Below are 26,130 nucleotides of genomic sequence, written 5' to 3'. Positions count from 1 at the left end.
AATTCAAAGACGAAAGTACATTACATAATATGGGATAAAAAAGCTGTCACCGATTTTTTAAATAAGTATGTATGTGACATACAATTTACTTAATATGTTAAGAAAAGAGACAGATATACAAGACGAGATAATAAAATTCGTTGTGAATTAGCCTACATTTCATTCGTATTGAATAAAAAATAAAATATTAGTTTAAGATTGGAAGAATGGTAGTGCTTTATTTTTTATATTTTTAAGATATTTTGTAAAAAAAACAATAATATTTTATTTATTACCTTTTAAAGCAGGAACAATCAGAAATTAGGACGAGCAGAAAAAACATTTTATTTAATATAATTATTAAAAATACATTATTTAAAATACAAGCTACTATTTACAATGCAATAAAATATCTTATAATAATTATTTTTTAAATGCTTTTTATGTTTTTGTAAAATGAAAAAAAATACATTAGCAAAAACGTAGGCAACGTACAAAAACTACATTCGATTCTATATAATGTACTTTCGTAATATACATTCACTCCAAACTCATCCCTATATATTTATAATAAGTTATCTTTTATCTTAAAACTAAAAATTGCTTTATTGTACTTTTCTACTACTCTAATACTAGTTACCTCTTTCTGTAACTAAGTTATAAATTAAAATTGTCTATTAAAATGCAAAATTACTGAAGTGCTACATCATTTTAAGTGATAGTACATGATTTTAAGTACTAACGAGGAATATTCCAAACCACGAAAATAGTCACAACAATTCATACAGATGAAGTTCTTGACTAGCTTTGTGAAGTGGACTATAGTTCAACAACAGGTCGAATTTTCTAATAACTTAGTAACTTAAGACGTGCTAGCATCCACATGACTGCAAGGATCTTTTTGGCGTATAGCCATAAGCAGAAGTGGTGCCGCCATTTTGTAAACATTATACTCAACAAGATGGCCGCGATGGATTTGTGACAACTGGGTTTTTAATGTCATAATATACGATTTAAAACTATTTCGCATCCACAATTCCATGACAATGTCAAAAGAACCTTGTAGCAATGCAAACAAATTATGACAATAGTCTACCTGCTCAACAGATTCCTCGATAGTACATAATATATTCTCTATAATCTAAGCCCTAAGACAAGGCGGCGAATGGAATGTGTTTCACACGATATTGTGTCGTCGAAAAATAAAATATAAAAATATCGGATTAACATCTACATCGATTAGTCATGTTAGTCTCGGGTTTATTGTCCGTCATACGATAGCAATTGGCAGAGGATCACTTCGCGAGCATATCACAGTTGGGGCCGTTTTTGGGGCCATCGCTCATCAACTCGAGACCGCCACGACGAAAGTTGGCACGTATCAGCCGTTTAGACTCAATACTGTACTGGTAACTTTAAAATTAAATATATTACAAATAAATTACAATGCTTAAATGACAAAATGTATTCGACAGTTCGATAGCGAAGTTAGATGTCAAAATCAAAATTGACATAACGCATCGCAAGCGCGTTGACACTTAACGTCAAATACATTTTTGACATCTAATTTCGTTGTCGAAATTGGCGAATGCAAATGCACTCAGGCCTCAGCATCTCGTTAGGAATCGTAAAACACCAAGCCTTAAGTCTCGTTTATCCAGGAACATTGTTACCATATTCCATATCGAAGAGTGCCAGTATGACGAAGGCCATGCCCAGAAAGACTGAGCCCAGGAGGTCTCCGAGAGCGGTGAGGTAGGGAATGGCGGCGTTGTCGGGATCCTTCTTCTTCTTCCACATGAAGTGGATGAGGATGTAAGCCAAATAGAGCAACACCATGACCTGAAAAATTGAAATAAAATTTATAGAAGTTGGAACATTTTAAGGTAGCTGTGCTGGGCTATTTTGGGAAAATAAAAACTTGAGAGGTGTCAAGGGACACCCGGATGGAACGAAGTTTATTATTTCTTACGTACAAAAAACCTGTAATAGAGAGAGAGACACAGAGAGAGAAACACGTGCTACGCACTAACGACACTTTTGTGTCGTTACAACTTTTCGTCTTCATTTTTTCTGTCTCGCTCTCTCTCGCAACTTCGTTCTTCGTTTAACGATGCAGCAAACTTTTAAAAAGACTTGGTACGCAAGTTTGATATAGTTACACACAGTTTATAAAAGTTTAAACAGAAAAGACGGCTACCACACGAACTCAACACTGAAACTCCTATTTAGTCATGATCTATAGCCATAATCAAACATAGAGCTTATAATATTATGATAACATAGATTCTTTATTACTAAAATGGATCAGGCAGCTGAGTTAGTTGATTTCATGATAGTATCTCATTAAATTCTTTAAGAGTGACGTTCATAATATAATGTCGTTGGCTTAAAGGTCCTAAAAGACGTAGAATAATAATTCCTATCGCACCATGCGTTAATTTTTTTGACGCAAAGACAAGGTGGAACCAAATACTCACTTGAATAAGCGAACACATGATGTATGTGATGCCGAACGCGAACTGTATAGACAGGAACCCCTGGTAGATGTAGTCGGCCACGCACATGAAGATGATCTGACCGAATATCGCCAGCACAAGCAGCATACGAGCCACCTTAGCCGCTGAAGCTGTAAGGAACAAAGATTCGTTAAATAACTGGCTTAAAATTAATAATATTTCACATGTTGATTGAACCTCCAATCAACAATAATAAGTAAGTGTAAGAGTTTTGAGATTGAATTACGGACCTTATAAAGGAAAAAAACGCAGAACCTATCTTATTTTTGAAGACAAAATAAAAGTTACAAAGAGATTACACGCGCTCATGAATATTATGGCATCAAGCGTTTTGTCTTTTTGCCTCGATGATGTCGTATTATATAATTAAAAGCTAGAAATAGTTAATAATATTTGCATGCTATTGTATAGCTAAAAGTGTCAGAACTAGGCTACTTGACCTAATTTTTTTCTTAATGCTAATCGCTTCTTAATCATTCATTTTCACAAAATAAACCAATATTTTAATATTTTACACAGTAGAAACCCATAAAAATGTTGATTGAAAAATATGCCTTATTAAATGGCGCCGAAAACACTGTCCGCCATGTAGTGTGACGTCATACGTTTTGTATTTTAAACTCTCTTTATTGAACATTTTTTATGTGCTAAATGTACGAGTCTAAAAGTGCCCAAAAATTATAAAATAATTAAATAAGAAATTAGAAATCATTTGTAATGTTGAAAACTTTTGGAGAAAAGTTTTGGCCATTTCATTTCCCGTCTACAATAAATGGAGATAATATATAAAACTGATGTTTTATTTGAATTATTCAAGAAAATATATTTAACAAATCTTTCTAGGCTTATTCTTATTATTTATGTACAAATAAACTTACATATAATATAAGCGATAAATAAAAGATATTAAATTACAAGTATGATGACGTCACATCCAAATCGGAAGTACCGCAAAAGCGTTTTCGTCAGTACAAATCATATTTTCAAATCGACTTTATTTATCAATCATAAGCTTTTATTTGATGATAAGGGTGAAATACGGTTTCCTAGGCCAAGTTCTACTAGAAATATGCATTTGTTCAATGAAATTGAATATAAGTCAAGTAGCCTTAACCACCACTTTTAGTGCAAAGAAGGGACTGATTACTGATTCGCCATTACATAGCCGTAAAACCACTGTAAGTATCATTAAAAAAATCCAACTCACTGCCAAAGAACAGCGTCTTCCACGGCCACTCGATGATCCTGGTGTTCTCCGGCAGTATACCGGGGATGGCCGTCTGGTGAAGGTGTGTGGCCATCCTGGACGACTGCACGCACACCAGGTTACCGCCGATGCCGTTAACGATGGGCTGGAACACCTCGTAGCCGGGGTACGAGTCCACCGCCTTGTCGAGCACGATGCCTCCGACGCTGGAGAGGAAGAATAAAAAGTAAAGATAAGATATTGTGAACAGTTAAAGTAGAAAAATAAGAGGATTAACAAAAAATGTATAGTGATTGTGGTGGATGGACAACGCCGCCGTGGCCGGCCTCGAAAAAGATGGCGCGATGAGCTAGAGTCTAGCTGCTAGACAATGAATACGAGCCAGGATGGCCTACTGCTGCGTTGGATCGAGAGAATTGGAGGACTTTGGGGGAGGCCTTTGCCCAGCAGTGGGACTGAAGGCAGTCAGGGATCACGTCACGTTAAACACCCTATTATACAATAATTGTTGTTAAAGATGTCTTTAACTTGCATAAATGTGGATCACTGGCAATCATATACGACGAATAGACTAAAAACAATTTCGTCATCGCTTGTGTTGGTCTATCATGGGCCAGCGCAGAGAGGCCATATAAAACATGTCTTGTTGGACATTTGTTTCACGTATATTATAAGAATACTAGATTTTTCATAATAGAAATCGAATTTAAGCTATAATAAAGTTGGATAAGACAGCAGAATCGTGGCAGAAACTAGTGAATATAATATTCAGATTAAGCAACATACCCGCTAATAAACAGCGCGGAGATGACGGGCGTCCACCCTGACGTGAGCACGGTCTTGGTGTACTTGTTCCGCCACACGATGAACACCCACAGCGGCAGCAGGCAGTAGTACACGCACAGCAGCGCGATGGGCTGCCATAGCGACGTCTCTGTAAAGTTAAGGATAGGTTACACAGTGCGAGCAGCTGAAGCGACAGTAGGCAGCTACTGTGCTTGTGAGCTACGTGTCTAATTTTGCTTAACAGTCAATCAGCTTTGTCGTTTATATTATATCTCAAGACTTGATGTTGCCCAAACATAATTATAACCTTAATTGCAGTTATAAGCGTACATTTTACATGTCTTGCTTTTTATTAATATAGATTTATATTAATTGCTTATTGTAGATTTTAGAAAATTTCCACTTTAATAAAATTGCACTTTTATACAAACTGTTTTAATCACCGCAATATCGTCACGTCAAACAAGAATTAAACTTTACGCGGAATTCTTCTGTTTTGTCATAAAATATATTATCTTAATCCTATGTATTAAAACAATTAGGTAATACGGATTTCTTGATGTTTGACAGTTTTTTTTACGTTATCCAAGTGCAAATAACAAATGAAAGTCAGGATTTAGTTGTGATATTTGGGTGGAATTTTTATAGGATTATCCGGTTGCAAATAACCTACAGGTACTCAGTACTCTTCCGAAGCCCAAGATGAAATTACAATTATTATAGAAGAGAAGTAAAATAAGCAGGGCCCCCGTAAGGGCTACTGGCGCCCGTTGGCGCCGCTTAAGGCAAGTTTTTTAAATTTATTTTCAATGGTTGGTAGGAGAAATAAAGAGATAAAAAATCGGCCAAGTGCGAGTCCTTGGGGCTTTGGTTTTGGCGCCCCTAAAAGATGGCGATTTGGCGCCCCTAGAGGATGGCGCCCGTGTGCATTGCACACATTGCACATGTTATGGTAGCGGGGGCCCTGATTAAATAAGTGTTTGAGTTAGCTGTGTGGCTTTACGAGGTCAAAAACTTATTTAAAGCCTTTCTATGCTCCTCTCTATCTTTTTTAAAATATTCAGCCAACATAGAGAAATTTGACATCTCCTTTTGTGATAATACTTATTTACAATCGTAAATATCGCTATCTTACACGTGTAGAAACAAGTTAGCTACATGTACAGTGTAAAGAAACGAGCACTAATTAGTAAAAACTAAAAATGTATTCGTCGGTTTCGATAGTGCAAGTTTGATGTCAAAAATGTTTAAAGAGAATACGAGAGCAGCCTGGGCGTCCACGTTCAGTTCCATGGGTCCCTGAGCATGGGCCCCGGCAGAAATAATTTTCAAGGGGTTCAGAGTTTAGTTTTCTTTCTTTTCTTTTCTTTTTACATTTTACGAACAACAGAATACATTTAGTGCCGAAACATTACGAATTATCGTTGTATGGCATGGTAATAGAGTTGCAGACGGCTTTTTATATCAATAATTCCTGTTGATCTCGAGATTCCCAAGGGGTGCAAGTGCACCACCTGGCACCCCCTGGATTCTCAAACGCAGTTTGTACCTTCCTGGGTTCACAAATTTATCTTTCAAATGCGGCATTTATAGGAGGCAGGGAATTGGGCCTCCAGTAAACTCACTCACTCGGTAAAACACAGCGCAAGCGCTGTTTCACACCGGTTTTTTGTGAGAGAGGTATTTTTCCGGTCAAGACGAAGCACGGCTTTCCGACGTCTTAAGCCTTTTTTGTCTTTCAAAAAGTGGACTTACTGATCTGCTCGAACATGTAGTTAGCTGTGACGGCTAGCACGGAGTTGCTGACGATGTCACCGATGGAGGCGGCCAGTGGCGTCGCCACGTTGTCCGGGTTCACCTTGAACTTCTGCGACCCAAATATCACCATCACCATCACGAAGTCTGAAATACAAATAACAGACACTTAAAACTCCACGAAGTCTCAAATACAAGATGTTATCCTTGTATGAACACCGTTATCCTTGAAACCATCAAATGAGCCCGTCAAAATGAACAACTTTTTCTATGAGAACAATGCTGGGAACTGAAATAAATCCGTCTTCATCCGTATGGGTAAGAAGACGGCATCTTAACGCAAAAACTACAATTCTTCATTCATTTTTTTTGTCGTATTGCACTCATGTTTAACGCGGGCATGGAGTCACGTATATGCAAAGTATCCGATCAATCTTATTTTATCTTTTATCAATACGTAGCAGATATAGAAAAGCAGAACACTTGTAATCCACATCGGAAGCAGCCACTTGAACGGACAATAGGATCGTAGTACTGAAGTGCCTTAGTTTTTCCGATACAGGAGCAAAACACTCGAAATCCTTGGGAGATGGCCTTTGCAACGTGACAAGGAAGGTTGATATAAAATCTCACTATATACAGTAAAATATAGAAAAAAATTGTAGGAATTTACTTGACTTTGCAAACGCGAGGCAAGTTATTAACCGATTCCGCCGGAAGAAAGTTTAGGATTTTCCAATGATGAAAAACTCAAAGCAGATATGTTACTACCGCGCGCGTTGTGAAGATTCAAATACGGCCCAATTGGGCCGTCTGTTATTTAGTCTGAATCGAGCGCAGTCACGAACGTGCCGCGTCTTGTCTTACCTAAATAAATTGAAAATGACGTCGTGCGTGTTTCGAAAATGTACCAATTATGACTCGAGAGTAAACAAAACACATGGAATCTCTTACCACATGTCTTGATTGCAATAAATACCTCGATTATTTACATTTTTAATTATTTTTTTAACAATCTGGAAAAGATCGAATTTTCGTCATAGCTCAGGCGAAGAAAGAGACAGCGATACGATTCAACGTTTAAAAATATAACTGTCTCTTTTATGTAAATGGTTTTTCGTATCTTTTGTTTCACTTATCTGTCAAATTTGTCAATGTTTGCAATTTTGAATTTGAAAATTGTTCGGAAGAGATTTAAGCCGGAAAATAGTATGGACGTAACATATCTGTTTAAGTAGAATATCATTGGGATTTTCCCAATTTCATTTTAAATGATATCTTTCTTCGGATTTACGATTCGGAAACTTTACGGTGCGGTCATTGGTTAACGCCTAGCGCGGCAAGCGTTTATTGGATGTCGCGCGACGAAGTTTCCGAATCCGAGTCGAATTGAGCATCGTGAATCAGGACCCAGAAAATCTTATGAAATCGAAAGGTTTTCTGAAGATCTTAAGAAGAACCAATCTAAATGGTACTATCAGAGAAGTGACCAAATGACGTTGGTCGGCCTAAGATAGATCATCAATTTCCTCGATGGTACATACCGAGTATGAAACACGTGGTGGTGGCTGTGAAGACGGCGGACGCGATCAGCAGCAGCACGTAGTTGCCGTTGAACTGTCTGTCCGTGATGGTGTTCACCACGATCGCGAACATCGCCACGATCGTCGCCGCGACTATCGCTTGCACCTGGAAGAACACCAACGTGTTAGGCGTTAGTAAAAACAGCGGAACTAAACTTGTATAGGGGATATCCATACTATAATATTATAAGTCTGTCTGTCTGTCTTTCTGTTACTTCTTCACCCAAACCACTGAACCGATTTTGCTAAAATTTGGCATGGAGATACTTTATGATGGAAAAATGTACGTTTCCTTTGCGATAAACGATGTTAGGCGCAACGGAGTTGCGTGTGAAGACGCGCAGGTTCTACGTTGCACGGTGCACCAAGCATAGTATAGTAACTAGATGTACCTAGTTAAGAGGATTCCACACCGCCATTTTTCCCATACAAACGCTGTCCCCTGTTTCCTCCCTGGATAATGCTAGTAGAGTTATAATTTTTTTCCTGAATATCTACGGCCACTAATACAATGTCCCTATGTTTTCCTTTTTTTCATAATTTAATTATTAAATAAGATATGAACGTTCAAAAACCCAAAAAAATGGCCAGATTTTCCACTGTGTTCAAACGTCCAGAAAACAGATTTGGATAGATTATACAAAAAAAGCAAAACATAGGAACACAGCTCAAGCCTTTTTTTAATCTTTGATGAAAAAAGTACTTAAATCGGTTAAGTTTTGGAGAAGGAATCAGGGGACAACGAATCGTTGATTTTCTGCAGTTGTCTCTATCGCGTTCTGCGGTATAGGCTTGAGGTAAGGGAGACAGCTATAGATATTACACGTACTTTTTTTTCATTTCTCTAGCTGCTGTGGTATCCTCTTAATATACTTAATACTATGCTTGGTTTGCCAGTAGTCCAAATTTTCTTCACCTAGAAAATCTCGCGTGTCTGTGATGCTTGAAGTGAGAAGGGGAATGGATGAGTCATGAGACCATAAAGTTAATATACCTATCTAGCGGAATAGAGAACCAAAGGCCTGAGCAAGAGAGATGTCACTATCAGTAACACTGCCTGGTAAAAAGAGACGTGTGATACATGACAGCAGCACTCTTTTTTGACGTCCAGTCGGCACGTGCCGCACGTTGGCAATTTAATCTCATAGACTTCATGTTCAATCATGCTTATGTAAGTGTATACGTACACATATTTCTCACACAGATGAAAACCAATTTTGGTTTCATTTGACAGCTCGAGATTGTTGCTCTATTCCGCTAGGCGTATTAACTTTATGCATGAGACAGACTAACGTTTTATGTCGGATTATATCAAGTCAATGTTAGTCGTAATTCTTGATCTATCGACTGGGCTTGATTGAGTGTTGACTGTTGATACAACCGACCGAACTACGTTGGTCCCACGTCTCCTATGAAACAATTGGATAGTACCACGGAGGGTAACAAATAAGGCATCTTCCCTACTTCAAGAGTGGTAACGTATTGTAATTTACGTTTCGAATTGTAGTGTTCTCAAAGCAAAATTGGTAGGAGTATCATAGTGGAGTAATCACCATACCTGCACGAGCGATATGTTGCCGACGACCATGGAGATGACTTCCCTGGGCGAATTCATGTTGCCCAGGTTGGCCTGCGTCGACAGACGCGACGCCAGACACATGTCCAGGTTACCTGCGGACAGACAGACAAACATTATAATTTATTAGTATTATCGTACTTATCTTAATCGCTGTTGGGAAAATGGAGTCTTTTAAAAATGAAATTTATCCGTACGAGTAGCATGCGTATAACGCCTTTTTTGTTTGGTGCTACATTCTAAAGGTAACCCTTGGTCTATAGGACCTTTTGGTGGTTAAATTGGTAATACTTAAGCTAGTGAGAACATCCTTGATTAAAATCCTTTCGAAAAAATTGAACCTTCGTGAAATTCGGACTCGTAAAATACATGTCAAAAGAGTAGTCGGTAGCTACAACTTACAAGTGATGTGGAGTTTTTATAGCTCTGGTCCTTTTGACTTTACCTACCAAACATCCAAAAATCATATTATATTTACTAGATATTTGGAAGACTAGGGCTTCCCTCAGAAGATGAACCAGCTTTCGCCACTATTATAGCTACTGTAGCTACTTAGGGCTACTCTCGATAGGTACACAAGTTAGACTAAACAAATCCTTATATTATTAGTTATAGTTGTAAATAAATAGTAACCTCTTATAAACAATATCATTGTCGACGGGTTGCCGCTAGTGTCAGATGAAAGTAAACAAACATACAAATCTTCTTACATGTTAGAACTTGTCCTGCGGGGCTAAAATGGTCGCTTTGAAGAATCATGATAATATGAATCATAATATGATTCATTTTTCTAAAATCGCAAAATGCAACTCTGTTTGCAATTCATTTCTGTATTTTTGTACTGATTTGACATTTGTCAGTTTGACAGTTTTGACAATTCATTTGCTGAATTGATTGAGAGGAATTGCTACATGTGACCATTTTAGCCCCGCTGACTCCTGACGATTAAAATGTAATATTGTTTAGGTTTTCATTACGGTTTACCTCTATTATAATACACTGGACAGGCTATACCGTACAAAATGACAGCGCCTGATGAAAATATTTTGAAGCGCCGCGGTGAGCGTACTGTGAACTAATTACATAGAAAATGACAACCGCCATTTGCAAAATAGTAGTTCAAAGTACACTCACTACGGCTTTCACATAGCAATCAGCGCCAATATGGCGACTTTCAAATAGGAACATTTTATTAATAGTGATCGCCTGTCCAGTGTATTATAGAGGTCAGTGCCTATTAGTGTTTTCAAGTGATGTTGGGGAATACTCCACCAATTTTATCTCTTATCGAGCATTCAACATTATCGAGATCTGCATCAATAATTGCGTTTGTGTAATAATAAAAAGTAATTGTTTATGAAAATATTGCATCTTTGTAAACGTTTAACGTTTTTAGGGTTCCGTACCCAAAGGGTAAAAACCCTATTACCACTGTAGCTAGTACGGTTTCTTTCGTTTTTTTTATTACTTTGCTTTGTTCCTTGTAGAGAGTTAATTGAGAAAGTAGCAGCTCTGAAAGATGTTTTTTTTTTCACTTTTGTATGGGCAAGGGCCCGAGCGTCACGGGTTTCCCCATACAAAAGTGAAAAAAAATTTTGGTCTTTCAGCGCTGCTACTTTCACAGTGAACTCTCTACAAGGAACATTTAGTATATAGGGGGTTTCAGGGGCGATAAATCGATCTAGCTAGGAATCATTTTTAGAAAATATCATTTTATTCGTGTTTTATCGAATACCGAGCAAAGCTCGGTCAAATAGCTAGTAGGTATTAGTTAAATGACCAAACGCTATAGTCCGAATACGTTATTCGAGTTTTTATAGTGATGTTGTATGTATAAACTATGGTGTAATCTACATTATAGCCGTGCCTAACAAGTTAACACCATCAACTGACAAAAACAAAGATTAATGAAAAAAAACTGTCAAAGCATTCAACTCACTGCCCCTGATTATGGTAAACTGTTTCATTATGTTTTAATCTAATAGGGTTGTCAACTACGTCATTATTTTCCCAAGTTTATCAAACTATGCCTAACTTGATATAGATTAACATTTTGCTTTTTGTATATTTATCTATTACTTTAGGAGTCAGGATATTTAAAATAATATTATTTGTTTGTACAAAAAGGTTTCATCAAACTTGCTGACTGCTGCAAAGCATACGAACATACAATAGCATAATGGATATATGAATTCTGACTATTATATTATAGACCACAGAGCAATTTCACCTATGCTGTAGTTAGATAAATATCTTTTTCTATTTGACATACTTATTACTTCTGCGGTCAGCCTCTCGCAAATGAATCTAAAACTAAATTTCATAGTTAAGTTGTAGATACAAGCGACACCTGTTCAGACGAATTTTCTTACTCTGGGTTCCCACTTTGTATAAGGTCTGATAAATCAAATAATAAAAACTAAATAAATGTAGTAAAATTAACTATAAATAATCTATTTTCTCCTTGTAGACAGCCCTACGCGAGTGTGAAGTAAACACCACAATCATGCAATTCCATTGTGCGCGTGTGAACTTATCAAAAACACTTTTTTGTACACTTGGACAGTGGAAGAAATTGGGATGTTTTTTTTTACTTGAGCGCTGTTCACAATATAAATAGTATTACTGAGGTGGACAACCTTAGCTGTTATCATTGCTAGACTCATTATAGCACAATCCTGGCTTAATTTTAATTGTGGATTAAATCATATCTTTCTCGTTCTTAAGTAAATACGGAAAGGCAGACTTGATAAGCACTATTATACGTGGGAGAGCCATGCTTCGGCACGAATGGGCCGGCTCGACCGGAGAAATACCACGTTCTCACAGAAAACCGGCGTGAAACAACACTTGCGCTGTGTTTCGTCGAGTGAGTGAGTTTACCGGAGGCCCAATCCCCTACCCTATTCCCCTCTCTTCCCTCCCCTATTCCCTTCCCTTCCTTACTATATTAACCTATTCCCTCTTAACAGGCCGGCAACGCACTTGCAGCTCTTCTGATGCTGCGAGTGTCCATGGGCGACAGAAGTTGATTTCCATCAGGTGACCCGTTTGCTCGTTTGCCCCTTTATTTCATAATCCAAAAAATTTAGCGAACTTAGCGTCCTAAAAAGGTTCATTCTATAGTTATAATCCTTAAGGCGGTCCCCCTATGGAGATGCCGTAATTTACCGCTTTTTAGAGCTTGATAACTCATAATCTGAAAGCTACAAAATTATAATAAAAATACACAAATAATCTTCAGTATACGAACATACTTTTCCACGTTATTAATTTCTTATTTTTGTTTATTATATTACTCATGATATCAGCTTCCAAAGTAAAACCAATTGATTAAAATTCAAGCATACATTCAGCATAATATTCTCCCTAGTATTTATAAATTAATTTTATTTGAAACACACGCCAAAAGATCGACAATATCATAAACTACACAATATTTCACGTTTTAATTTTTTTAGGTCAGTTTTGAACTTACTACTTAAGTAAAAAAATAGGGTTTTGGTGCGATCTCGGCAACGCGGCAAATGGTCAAGGTCGTTTGCTCGGCGGAAGGCCTTAAGGCGACTAAATACTAATATAATAAACTGTTAAAAACTGAAAAGAGAGTTTCCTCTATTTTCTTTCTAGGAAATAGTTCATATCATTTATTTTTCGATGGATCGTTTTAATACATCGCAATATGCTCTTACACCTAATTAGTGGGCAAAATGATGATGAAGATGCACCCAACAATAACTCTTTACATAATAGTCACCATAAACGAGGAAATAAAACCGCTCGTATAATTCCAACAAATTGTGTGGTCATTAACTTAAATCACTCTTATCTCAAACCGTGAAATAAGCTAATAATTGTTCCAGTCCCCACTGAGTAGTGAGTAGTGACTACTGACTGCTATTCCTCATCATCATCATCGAAAGTATTCGTAATTTTGACATATTACTGCAATGTTTTTACGATAGAGGCAGCACCGGGATATACACAAAGCCTTGTTCGACGTTTAATGCTAAGTACTCACATGCGGTTTTGCTCGATAGCTTTACTCGAAATCGAGTAATAATTACTGTGTGGACCGCAAAACTGACAGCTCGAAGGCTCGCATCGAGCCGGCGTGATGGGATTAAATATATCGATTTAGAATAAAACTATCGAGCAATGCTGAATGTATGGACGAAATCCCGAGCCGCGGGTTTTGCTCGACGTTATTGCTCGATCAAGCAAAACTGTGTGTGAGTACTTAGCATAACAACGTATATTTATGACGTGTGCAACATGTCGGATATTTATCGGAATATTTACTGTACATATGTTAGTAGCGCCCTCTGCCACAGATTACTAAATTAGTACGTACGTACGCCTATTCAAGAATTACACTAAAATTATGACATACTTTTATGAACGAGTTATTTTTCATACCATAAACACCATATGTAATCTTTTCAATATTGTAAAGTATTATTTGGTTAACCAAAACTGTGGATTTCCGTCGCGCCATTCAGTGATAAGATTACGAGGATTAGTCGCATTTATTGTACCTACTCACATTAAATTATCACAATAAAATAAAAATAACTTGTTGATAAAAACTTGAAATTGTATGGTAACGCGAATGAACGGTTTGGCCGCTACACAACAAAAGATCACGTAAGCAATTGTTATTACGTTGAAACTCACCCTTTAGTCCAGACAATGATGGCACGAGGACGAAAATGGCTGAGACTTCGATAAACACCTCCCAATTCTGAAAAAAAAAGGAATTAGCTCGTAAAAAATAATAAGATATATTATATAGATATATTTTTTATACGTGGGAGAGCCATGCTTCGGCACGAATGGGTCGGCTCGACCGGAGAAATACCACGTTCTCACAGAAAACCGGCGTGAAACAGCGCTAGCGCTGTGTTTCGCCGAGTGAGTGAGTTTACCGGAGGCCCAATCCCCTACCCTATTCCCTTCCCTACCCTCCCCAATTCCCTTCCCATCCCTACCCTCCCCTATTACCCTATTCCCTCTTAAAAGGCCGGCAACGCACCTGCAGCTCTTCTGATGCTGCGAGTGTCCATGGGCGACGGTAGTTGCTTTCCATCAGGTGACCCGTTTGCTCGTTTGCCCCCTTATTTCATAAAAAAAAAGGTCTACTAGGAACTGAGTCTATATTCACACAAAATTGTGTACCGAATACATGCATAAAGTATGCATGTATTCGGGTCACATTTTGTAGACTCGTGGACAATTTTTTCGACACGGTACTCTTCCTTAGTTTTTATAATTCGTAGGTGCTAGTAGTGTCCCTGCTGCGAATATTCCCTATCGCACCTATTAAAATGTTATTAGTGCAGTGTGTTTGCTATTATCTTTTTAGCCGATAACGTTACAAAATTGTCTGTTACCTCTTCATGACGATTTAGCTGAAATTTGGTATAGCGATACTTTGAATCCAGGGAAAAGACATAGGATACTTTTAATCCCGGAAAAATGTACGATTCCCGCGCGATAAACGAATTTTGGCGCAACGGAGTTGCAGGCGTCGTTTAGTTCAAAAATAAATACGAATAAAATAAAAAGGGATAGTATTTTTGCCTTACGTCCGTTCCCAACATTCAATCTATCTCTGGTTTGACATACAACCGATCGCAGCCAACATTGAATTGATATATAAAATATATGTCTCTAATGTCTAATGTGAGCTATTCCTATCTCTAGTAGGGCAAAACCAGAGATAGATCAAATATTGGGAACGGCCGTTAGAGTCTAGAATCTAGATAATACAACAAAATAAAGAGTTCATCATACCAGTACGTGATAAAGTATTACATAAATGTAACGAGGCATGTAAAAGCCATAATTTCTTATTGATAGTAGAAACTCATTGTTGGAAAGAAAGTCACAACTATGTATTGTTATGTTTCAACAATGACACTTTTTATATAATCACGGTTCCGTCAACATTATGTATCGTACTGAACGTTAATTTTATTATACAGTTTTGTATCATTTGCTGCCGATTACATAACCTGGGATATTTCTTAAAGAAAATTTGATAGAGATAGAAGAAAATCGTGAAAATTAACGAAAACGAAGTTGAATGTAGCTTGCTAAGAAATATTAAGGCTGCGTTTCCACTGAAGCGGAGCGGAGCTTAGCGGTGCCGAATTGACCAATCACCGTGCTCGAAATCTTCGCTGTCATTCCGCTGGAATAGCACGATTGGTCAATTCGGGCACCGCTAAGCTCCGCTCCGCTTTAGTAGAAACGCAGCCTAAGGCTAGGCACTCATAAGATGTGAAATAAGACCTTGTGGCAAATCTTAATTCTTACACTAACTCAAAATAATATTTGTAACTCGGTTGAGTATCATTAAATGATATTTATTATTTAATATTATTATTATTTAATACTAGACGTACCGCGCGGCTTCGCCCGCGTAAATTAGATATTTCACAGACAAAGTAGTCCACAAAAAATCCTTTAGGTGGTCTACTTCTTATCTGTGCCATCACTGCCAAATAACAAAAAAATTGTACCACTAGTTTCGTCAGATAAGCCCTTTCAATTATTGCCCCCGTTTTTTCTACATTTTCCTCTTTTTCTTCGCTCCTATTAGTCATAGCGTGATAAAATATATCCTATATCCTTCCCCAATTAATGGGCTACCTAACACTGAAAGAATTTTTCAAATCGGACTAGTAGTTCCTGAGATTAGCGCGTTCAAACAAACAAACAAACAAACTCTTCCGCTTTATAATATTAAGTACAGATACTAAGGAACCCCAAGGAAAACGTCAAACTTTGGTTTCGCTATATTGAGTGTAGGGTAGAAAAGCCCTTTAAAAATGGATTAAGGTAGTGACTCACCCTGACGGTCCCTAGAACTAAACCAGCACCAATAGTACCACAGCCAGCTATGAAGAACGGCACTGCCACCTGCATTAGCGTATTCCACCATCTCTCCTCCTTTTTCTGAAAAGATAAGTAAAATGTTACAAAAAAAATTTCAAAATTGTACGAAGGAAAAACAAAATTCGTACTTGTTTTTGTTAAAGAAATTGTTTAATTAAATTCTCCATTGAACCTCAATTTGAGGCTTGAACTCAAATGGCGTATGCGGGATTTACTGTAGTAAATAATAATGTTCATGCTATTTAAATTATGTATACAATAATGTTATACAGTGTAATATTATATTGTAAATCGTCCAATGCGTGACATATTAAATTAACATAAAATAAACCACATCTTTCATAATATTACAAAATCGAAAAGTTTGTTTATTTTGTTTTGGCGATAAAAAGACTATAGAACTGATTTTGGAAAAAATTGAGCAACATAATACTAGGCTACTCTCTTTTCCGGAAAAGTACAGATTTCCCTTTGAGATACTATGAAATCGTAAATACGCAGGCGGAGTCGCAGAGAAAAGCTAGTTAAATTATATAATAAGTTTCAAATACACATTACTCATTTATCGTAACAACAATTTTATTATCATCAAATATTGATAAGACAATTTAGTAACATTTCGACTAAACAACACACATTTTACCCGACTATCCCAGAGGAGGGGCTATGTTTTCGAAGTCTTTTGATGACTTTAACTACGATAATGATAACGCGGCACCTACTCGCTTACATTACGCATACAGACTTAAGGCCATCCCCCGAGCAAACGACCTTGACCATACATTTGCTGCGTTGCCGAGATCGCACCAAAATCCTATTTTTTTTTTACTTATCTTAATTCAAAATGGACTTAAAAAAATACAAACGGGGAATATATTCTTGTCAATGAAATTGTCAATCTATTGGCGTGTGATTCAAATAAAAGTAATTTATAAATACTAGGGAGATACTGAATGTATGCTTAAATTTTAATAAATTGGTATTACTTTGGAAGCTGATATCATGAGTATAATAAACAAAAATAGGAAATTAATAACGGGGAAAGGAATGTTCATATACTGAAGATTATTGCTGTATTTTTATTATAATTTTGTAGCTTTAAATTTATGAGTTATAAGGCTCGGTTATAACGGTAAATTACGGCATCTCCGTAAGGAGAGCGCCCCCAACAGGGCTCCGAGTGAGGATGGGAACCTTCCCGACTTAGTATAGGCCACTTTAATTTTGCCGTCTCTATGGACGAAATCTGTCGCCATCCTAGGACGTTGCTGTCCCCCCTAGGGCGCCATAGGACGCTGCCGCCTATAGGCCATGGCCTGCCTATACATAAATCCAGAGCTGCCAGTCCCTGCGCCGAAGGAGACGCTTTAATTTGCCGAAGCGTTCCCTTACTTTCGTGCCAGGTAAGGGAAGGTTAAGACCGGCCTGTCGTGGAGGTTGGTCCTGTGTTTGACAGTTCTTAGTCACCCCCTCCATATACGGCTCATGGCAAATCGCAGGTGGTTTTACTGGGTAAGTTTGGCTCTGGCCAGATCCACTAACCCCCGGGGTGCTTCAGCTTAAGGGCCTAAACACAACCGCGTTGCGTCATCGTCAAAATCGGCGGAAAAATCATTCAAAACTCATAATAAAACAACTTGAGTAAGTTTATAACCGTAATATGACGGAACCAAACACGAGAGAAAAGTTAAAAAACACTATGAAAATATCAGGGAAACAGATGATTCCTCTCAACTTTGGTTTTTGATTCGGTGTAACTATTTGGTGTAACTTTACATTTGGTTTGGTTTATTTAAACTTGGTTAGGTTTCTTTACAACTGATTTAGTATCTTCACATTTGGTTGGTTTCTCAACATTTGGTTTTTACATTTGGCTACCTTATATTTGGTTTGCTTCTTTCACTTTTGGTTACATGTCCTTATATTTGGCTCGTTTACCTTTGGTTTGGCATTGACGTCATCAGCAATAGTAGCCTCCCCGTTACGATTCCTGAGGGGTACCTCACATTCCGCCTCCGATTCCATGCTGGTCTACCCTGGTATCAGCTACTAAGTCCTATTTACAAGTCAAAGGTCCTTCGTAAATTGATATGGCATAATATGAGATAGGTACTCAGCCCCAATTTCACCAACAACTGTTAAAGTTAACGCTCGAATTAGTATCACCTTACCTCCTTTGTTTTTCTTATGAATGAAAGAGAAGACAATATGACAATTTAACAAGCTGCTAACAATAACAGACGTTGGTGAAATTGGGGCTAAATACAATTACGTAATGCTTTAGGTACAATATCAATTTACTAAATATAAATATAGATTGTACAGTCTGCGAAAAGCAACTTTGTATCATAGGAAACCGAAAACTAAATGAAAGAGTTTTTAATTTAAGTAATTAAGCGTCGCATACACTGCGCAAGTAAAAAGGCAAGTAGCGATTCTAAATATCAAATATGGCGTCTATCGGTAATATGAACTGATAATAACACAACGGTTATATAACACAAAACATTATAAAGGCTATTATCATCATTAATAGATTATTTTCAGTATTATCAATGAAATCAATTTCTCTACCGTGACATATTTTACAATACTTCGTCACGCTTTGAAAAAACATACTTACTAAGAAAAAAAAATGTAAAACATACCTGACAAAACAATCTCACAAATATAGAAACGAACACTTTTCTACACGATTTCTTCCAAAATAAAGCATTCCTTAGATTGTGGACGTATTAATACTTAAAATATTATCGGTTTCGTATCGTCATTATTTTGTGATAAAAAAAATTTATCATTAATATCCGTTATTCGTCACAGTTTGCAGAACGAATTAGTCACACTTAGATATAGAATTAGTTTTGAATAGATTCAATACTAGGAAGAATTAAAATCTGATAATGCTCCTATTGGGAAACATGACGAAAGAGGTCATCTTAATAGGATATTTTTGCTTGCTCGAAAATGCGACTCGGTGATGCATTTTTAAGATATCGATTTAAAAGTTAAAACGCTGTACAAGAATTGTTACAATGCCGATCGAGTTGTAGTCCAATGATGTTAGCGTCTACTGTACTAATGTAAAGCTGCCTTAACAGTTGGATCGCCTAGCCAAAAAAGTTAACCATGGACGAAAAATTGACCTTACGAGACATTCCTCCTTACTATAAACAAATAACACAATAATTGAAAATCACTATCTAGGCAATGTGTGGAGTATTTACTTTTTGACAAGGATGACACACAGTGTAACAAAAATATTTTTATTAGTTAACGTGGGAGAGCCATACTTCGGTACGAAAGGGCCGGCTCGACCGGAGAAATATCACGTTCTCACAGAAAACCGGCGTGAAACAGCGCTTGCACTGTGTTTCGCCGAATGAGTGAGTTTACCGGAGGCCCAATCCCCCACCCTATTCCCTTACCTACCCTTCCCTATTAAAAGGCATATTCCCTCTTAAAAGGCCGGCACCACCGGCCACTGCCGGAAACGCTACGCTGTGCCGCGCCACATAGCCGCTCCAGCGACAACAATAGAATAACAATAGATATCCAAGAATCCACGATCGAAGGGTTAATAAGAGTTTTTGAATCTAAACACCTATGAATCTAGTTATATCTAGACTCAGAATATACTGTAATCGATGTGTTGAGATAGGAAGTAAATCGTCAATTGGTGCCTAATTGGGTAGGGTATTGCTCTTATCGGGTACCAGATAAAGGTTAATATTACAACAGAGGCGTGCACTCCTGGAAGGCAGAAATGCAGTGCATTACTTGCCATTCACAGATATTTTAATTAAACTTTACCGTTCCGTACCGTTATATAGCAAAAATAGGCCAAAAAATGGTTTTTTTTTTGTATGGCAGCCCCGGCAATTTTTTTTTAAAATATTATTATTAATTGTTAAAGTAAACATATATTTGAGGCCTTTGTGAAAATTTCAAGTGCCTACCTGTTGCCATTTTTGATATTGAGCAAAAAAGGCCAAAAAAAATCACGATTGTTGTATGGGAGCCCCTCTTAAATATTAATATTGTTTTGTTTTAGTATTTGTTATAATAGCGGTAACAGATATACACTATCTGTGAAGTCTAGCTGTAGCGGTTCTTGAGATACAGCCTGGCGACATACAGACAGACAGACAGACGGATAGACAACGAAGTCTTAGTAATAGGGTCCGGTTTTTACCCTTTGCGTACGGAACCCTAAAAAATTTATAAGTACACGTCATAATAGTAAAAAATGAATATACTTAAAACGCCTAGATTTATATTTAAAAAAAAACTACTGAATTGATTTTAATCATTTTTTCAATGAGTGATATATTTTAGGGCTATATATTTTATACCCATGCGTAGCCGGGGCTGGCAAGTAAAAGCATTAGCTCGATGCACTCCTTCACCATATAAACTAAACACACCATGCCGAAGTTCCGCGGCGGAAGTTCGGCATAATTACGTCAGTAATGTCAAACGCATACAATATAACGCGACGGAATTTCGGCATGGTGTGTCATCGGTAATCGGTAATACATTGCTTGCAGACGTAATCATGCCGAACTTCCGCCGCGGAACTTCGGCATGGTGTTTAATTTCAATCGCCTACGTTTTTTTCGTCAAAAGGGATCCAAAGTTTTTCGCTCGCGTATTAATATATAGATTACTATTGTCTTTACCACGGAAGGCGGTTTTAATTTTTTGTTAATTGTTTAAAGATAATGATTACACATTACCTTTATGCCGAGTAAATAAAGGTCATATTCGTTGGAAATTCGAGGCAAAATAAGTCGGAACTGATAATATTTGAGCAGAGCAAATCTCTGGACACAAGTGCTGTACTTAGCATGAATTTACCGACCAAACACTCGCTGTTTGACCATACGCAGATTTTTGTGAACGCGACGTAGACAATGGAATATATTTATACGTCATACGTTGTGCTGTGTAGTGTGTGTTCAGTTAACGATCATCAAAATACAGTACATTTTAATGTAAAATGATAACCAAAGATTTAACATCTTGCTATCCTATTTAGTGACCTAACAATATATCTCAGTCAACAAAGTAGTTGTAGAATGCGTGAGCGGGAACCTAAGCAATTTCTGCAGGTCCTTATTCAGGGTGGATAAGGACAAAACATGCTATTATTATTTTTAACAAAAAATTAAAACTGACTTTCAGGGTAAAAACAATAATTTACAATGAACAAAAAAGTATTAAATAATATTTTTTACTCTTTGAAGTGCCTTAGGCATAATTGTCCTAAGCCACAACTATTTCTGTACACAATCTTCATTATTTTGAAGACGGTACCAGCTAATAATATTGAGTTCTATGACAAAATATTTTTAATATTTATAAAACTGGTACCGACTTCAAAATAATGAATATATTGTGTACAGAATAGTTGAGGTTTAGGAGAATTATGCCTAAGGCACTTCAAAGAGTAAAAATTATTATTTAATACTTTTTTGTTCATTATAAATTATTGTTTTTACCCTGAAAGTCGGTTTTAATTTTTTGTTAAAAATAATAATTTCACTCTTTTTAGTCATTTATAAGGTTCTGTACAGACTTATGTGTTATGCTTAGGGACTTTTGATCCAGGATACACTTTCATGATGTGAGAACTCATTGTCTGAGATCACTACCACTTCAGCATTGCTTAAGCAACTCCAAGCATATACCACTGTATAATACGCTTGGCGTTAATCAAGCAATGATAAAATTGATGTTCATACGCCTGTCTTTAAAGGCTCTAAAGTTCTGTTCAGTGACTTTCTTTCTATCATTACACTAATGAAAAGTCATCAGCTCAACATAATACAATATTATGCTCAAACATAACTATAATCGTCCGTATAAATTTTAAGGAGATTAGCATACCTCAAAGATCTCATGATCAAATTGCTAACCTGGTAACCTAAACGCCAAGGTCGAATCATTTACATTGAAATAACATAATTTTTTAAATCTTTCGACAAATGCGGGTTTCGATCTTAAAGACGATTAAAAGTACCAATAATAGGGTTATAATTAGATAATTCATGGTCTGGTGACTGGTGTTAGTGATGATGAATGTAACTTGCATAGTAGCATATGTTTTCAGTTCTTAAACCAACTCCTAAAGCCGCAAACTTGTATTTATAAGGAATCCGGAGTTCTCTTAGCACCTTCGGAACCATGGTATATTATCTAATTACAAAATCTTGCTTTTTGGTAGCATATGCTTAGGATACTTCTCATATAATCAAAATCACTATACGTTTCCATATAAATTTTGAGGAGTTCCCTCGGTTACTCATGGATGTATGGTGGAATAGTGGTGATGATGATGATGAATAATTAAATTTGCATAGTAGTATATGCTTTCAGTTCTTAAGACAACGCCGAAATCCCCAAATATGTATCTATAAGGAGTAAGGAGTTCTGTTCACCACCTTCGAACAATGGTGTATCCTGGTGCAAAATGTTACTTTTTGGTAACATATGCCTGAAATACTCCATATGAAACCAAAAAAACCATATGTTTCCATTTAAATTTTGAGTTCCCTCGATTACTCATGGATCCCATCATCAGGTCACCACTTTTGTGAAAATGGGACCAAATTGGAAAACCTAATATAACAAAACAAAAATTTTGAAAATCGCTTCACAAACGGCGGAGTAATCGTTGAACATATAAAAAAAAAAAACATATCCACAGCCGAACGTATAACCTCCTCGTTTTTGGAAGTTGGTTAAAAAGTCCTGACGTCTAGGAGGTGAGCCGGAGGGAGGGGAGGGCGACAAAGGTCTCAATTTTTGGTTTTTCGTCAATAACTAAAAAACTATGGGTTGTAGCAAAAAATATTCTATGACGACATTAGAGCTTATTAAATTTTCTATAAATAAGATTTTACACAGTTTTTTTTAAATTCTCATCCGTTTTCGAACTACACGCTCAGGGAAAATGAACATTCTTTTTTTTTTAACTTGAACCACATTTTAATTTCATAATAATCCTATATATAAAATTCTCGTGTCACAATATTCGTTCCCGTACTCTTCCGAAACGGCTTGAGTCTTGACTGATTCTCATGAAATTTTGTGAGCATATTGAGTAGGTCTGAGAATCAGCCAACATCTATTTTTCATACCCCTAAGTAATAAGGGTTGTTCACCCTTAAATATTTTTTTTAATTTTTAGACGAAATTTTTTGTTTTTATTTTTTTTATAATGTGGCAGTACAACCCTAAATTTTTACATTTTTTATCACCAACCCCTATTTTTTCATAGCCATTTTAGTAATTTAATCATTGTTCATCCCCGGTCGATAACTGATCAATCGACATTTCATTAGTTATCCCCGCCAGTTTTCTACAGGTGTCACTTCTGACCCAGCACGGAGTACGGATGAGAACGAAGCCGGTTTCTCACACAATAAGACTTCTCTCACTCCCTACACAGTTAGTAGGCCATCATATAGTAGTAACGTTCACAATTATTATTTTGCTATCTCAGTGTAACTCTCATATCTTATATATTTAAACGAGCAATTCTTATATATATATATATATATATATATATATATATATATATATATATATATATATATATATATATATATATATATATATATATATATATATATATATATACAAGAATTGCTCAACACGTGGCACGAGCTTCCACCAACAACGGCTTTTGTGTCGTAACTCGTAAGTATACTTTTTTTATTTATATCGAAAATGTTGTCTTCTGAAACGGCTCGACCGATTTTCGTGAATCTTAAAGAGCATATCGGCTAGGGTGGAGAATCAGACAACATCTACTTCTTATATTGATAAGTGCATTTGTATAATAAATAATAGTAAATTATTAAAATTCGAGACTGACGGCGACCATTGTTTGTGCGACGGGATAGCGATGGACGTTGCCATGGTAACATACTTATTTAGTCTCTTCAATAAAATAATATGGGCGAAATACTTTATATACGTAAGACTTTCTTTTTTTTGGTGTTTAAGTATCTTTTTTTGGTAAACAAGCTTATGGTCAGGCAGCCCTAGAACATTTTTTTTTATTACTATCAAGCAAATTTTTTGTGAGTAGCTTCATTTTGATAAGACGAACAACATTTTTATCTGCGAAAAATCTTGAAAGTGGTAGCTAACAGAGATAGAAAGGGTACTTTGATTTGATGGTCCTAAAATATGGATTGTTCTATTTATAGGACAATGTTACTCTTTATATAACTATTAACGTACCAATGTACAAAAAAACCAGCTGGTTAGGGTTCCGTTTTAGGGTACCGTAGTCAACCAAGTTTTGTTGTTGTCTGTGAAGGTTGATTACAATCCAAAAATAGGGCAGTATTTGTTATCACCCCACGATAAACTTATTACAGATAATAATCGATCACAATATTATTTTAATATTGACGTCAATTGTTACTATCGAACAAAATACTGTTAAGCCTTTTTTCAGACTACCTGAATAGGTTACGCAAAGGTCTGAGCAGAGGGCGCTGCTAGCACATGCAGTAAATAATCCGACCAAAATCCGACATGTTGTCATAGTTGAATATTGACGAAAACGTTGTCAAACGTCGAACCAAACTTTTTGTTGACTGTCTACGCTGGTGCTGCCTCTAGCGTAATTATTTAACATTGCAGTGATATAATATCATAATCAAAAACTATTTCGAAATCTTTTTCAAAAACTTCAATATTCAATTATTATTGTCGAAGAAAATACGTATTTAAAGCGATTTCTGACATTTCTAACCTTTCTGAAACATTTAGCTTATAATTTTTTACTGTTTGTAGAAGTGACTGATTTTCTGAAAAGTAGTTGTCAGTCAGTTTTTGAAATATTAATTTACATATTATTTTTACATTACCACAGAATACATATTAGTTTAATAAGCATTACGCTTTTTAGACTCCCGAAGCTTTAGTAAGGGCCAGGCCACAACACTGTGTTGCGGCGTCGTATCGCAAAACAACATCACACAGAAAGGCGATGCGTTGTTACAACGCAAAAATTTCATCGGAAATGTCGCTGACGCGTAGCAAATTTCCACGATGCGTTCTGCGACGCCGTATATTTTTACGACGCGGCGCCGCAACGCATTATTGTGGCCTAGCCATACAGAGGCGTGGGGATGCATTACATCGTCACGTCACTTATATTTACCATGTAAAGCGTTATTTGACTTTGAAATATTATGTAAAACTGCAAATTATTACTAACTCAGCGCCAAAAGCTGCTTACACTTGACTCACAAGTAGGCTATTTGCATGGCGTCTTTTAGCTGAACAACTTTGCATATTTTTTTACGTGACTACAATATTTACAAAATGTATTTATACGTGGGAGAGCCATGCTTCGGCACAAATGGGCCGGCTCGACCGGAGAAATACCACGTTCTCACAGAAAACCGGCGTGAAACAGCGCTAGCGCTGTGTTTCGCCGAGTGAGTGAGTTTACCGGAGGCCCAATCCCCTACCCTATTCCCTTCCCATCCCTACCCTCCCCTATTAGTTATTACCCTATTCCCTCTTAAAAGGCCGGCAACGCACCTGCAGCTCTTCTGATGCTGCGAGTGTCCATGGGCGACGAAAGTTGCTTTCCATCAGGTGACCCGTTTGCTCGTTTGCCCCCTTATTTCATTAAAAAAAAAATGTTTTTTTTTTTTTATTTATTATAGGCTGTAGCTGTTATTGAATAAAGGCCCGTTTTTAAAAGCTTCTATTTAACTTGCTCTGTATGTATGTAAGCATGTATATTCGGGTGAAATTTTGGAACCCAATTTTCTGCTGAACTATGTGGTA

General features: G+C 36.8%; 1 protein-coding gene and 1 long non-coding RNA gene across 4 annotated transcripts in view; one reads left to right on the top strand and one right to left on the bottom strand.

Annotated features, from left to right (window-relative positions):
- Nucleotides 1–1,371: 1,371 nt before the first annotated feature.
- The window catches only part of LOC121736851 (solute carrier family 41 member 1-like), a 93,209-nt gene continuing 68,450 nt past the window's right edge, over nucleotides 1,372–26,130 (bottom strand). For all 3 annotated transcript variants that reach the window (XM_042128303.1, XM_042128302.1, XM_042128304.1), the window contains 9 exons: nucleotides 16,264–16,368; nucleotides 14,083–14,149; nucleotides 9,388–9,500; nucleotides 7,791–7,935; nucleotides 6,247–6,393; nucleotides 4,492–4,639; nucleotides 3,706–3,911; nucleotides 2,460–2,608; nucleotides 1,372–1,821 (listed from right to left, as the gene is read on the bottom strand). In XM_042128303.1, the coding sequence (XP_041984237.1) occupies nucleotides 1,633–1,821; nucleotides 2,460–2,608; nucleotides 3,706–3,911; nucleotides 4,492–4,639; nucleotides 6,247–6,393; nucleotides 7,791–7,935; nucleotides 9,388–9,500; nucleotides 14,083–14,149; nucleotides 16,264–16,368 (1,269 nt within the window). In that variant the 3' untranslated portion in view covers nucleotides 1,372–1,632. The remainder of the gene's footprint in view (nucleotides 1,822–2,459; nucleotides 2,609–3,705; nucleotides 3,912–4,491; nucleotides 4,640–6,246; nucleotides 6,394–7,790; nucleotides 7,936–9,387; nucleotides 9,501–14,082; nucleotides 14,150–16,263; nucleotides 16,369–26,130) is intronic.
- Nucleotides 9,774–24,864, top strand: LOC121736857. Its single transcript, XR_006037072.1, has 3 exons — nucleotides 9,774–9,785; nucleotides 15,490–15,495; nucleotides 24,795–24,864. It is a non-coding gene; the product is annotated as an uncharacterized LOC121736857 (long non-coding RNA).

Source organism: Aricia agestis, chromosome 19 (genome assembly GCF_905147365.1).
Source record: "Aricia agestis chromosome 19, ilAriAges1.1, whole genome shotgun sequence".
NCBI classification, from domain to species: Eukaryota; Metazoa; Arthropoda; class Insecta; order Lepidoptera; family Lycaenidae; genus Aricia; species Aricia agestis.
This window is presented reverse-complemented; position numbering and strand designations above follow the sequence as displayed.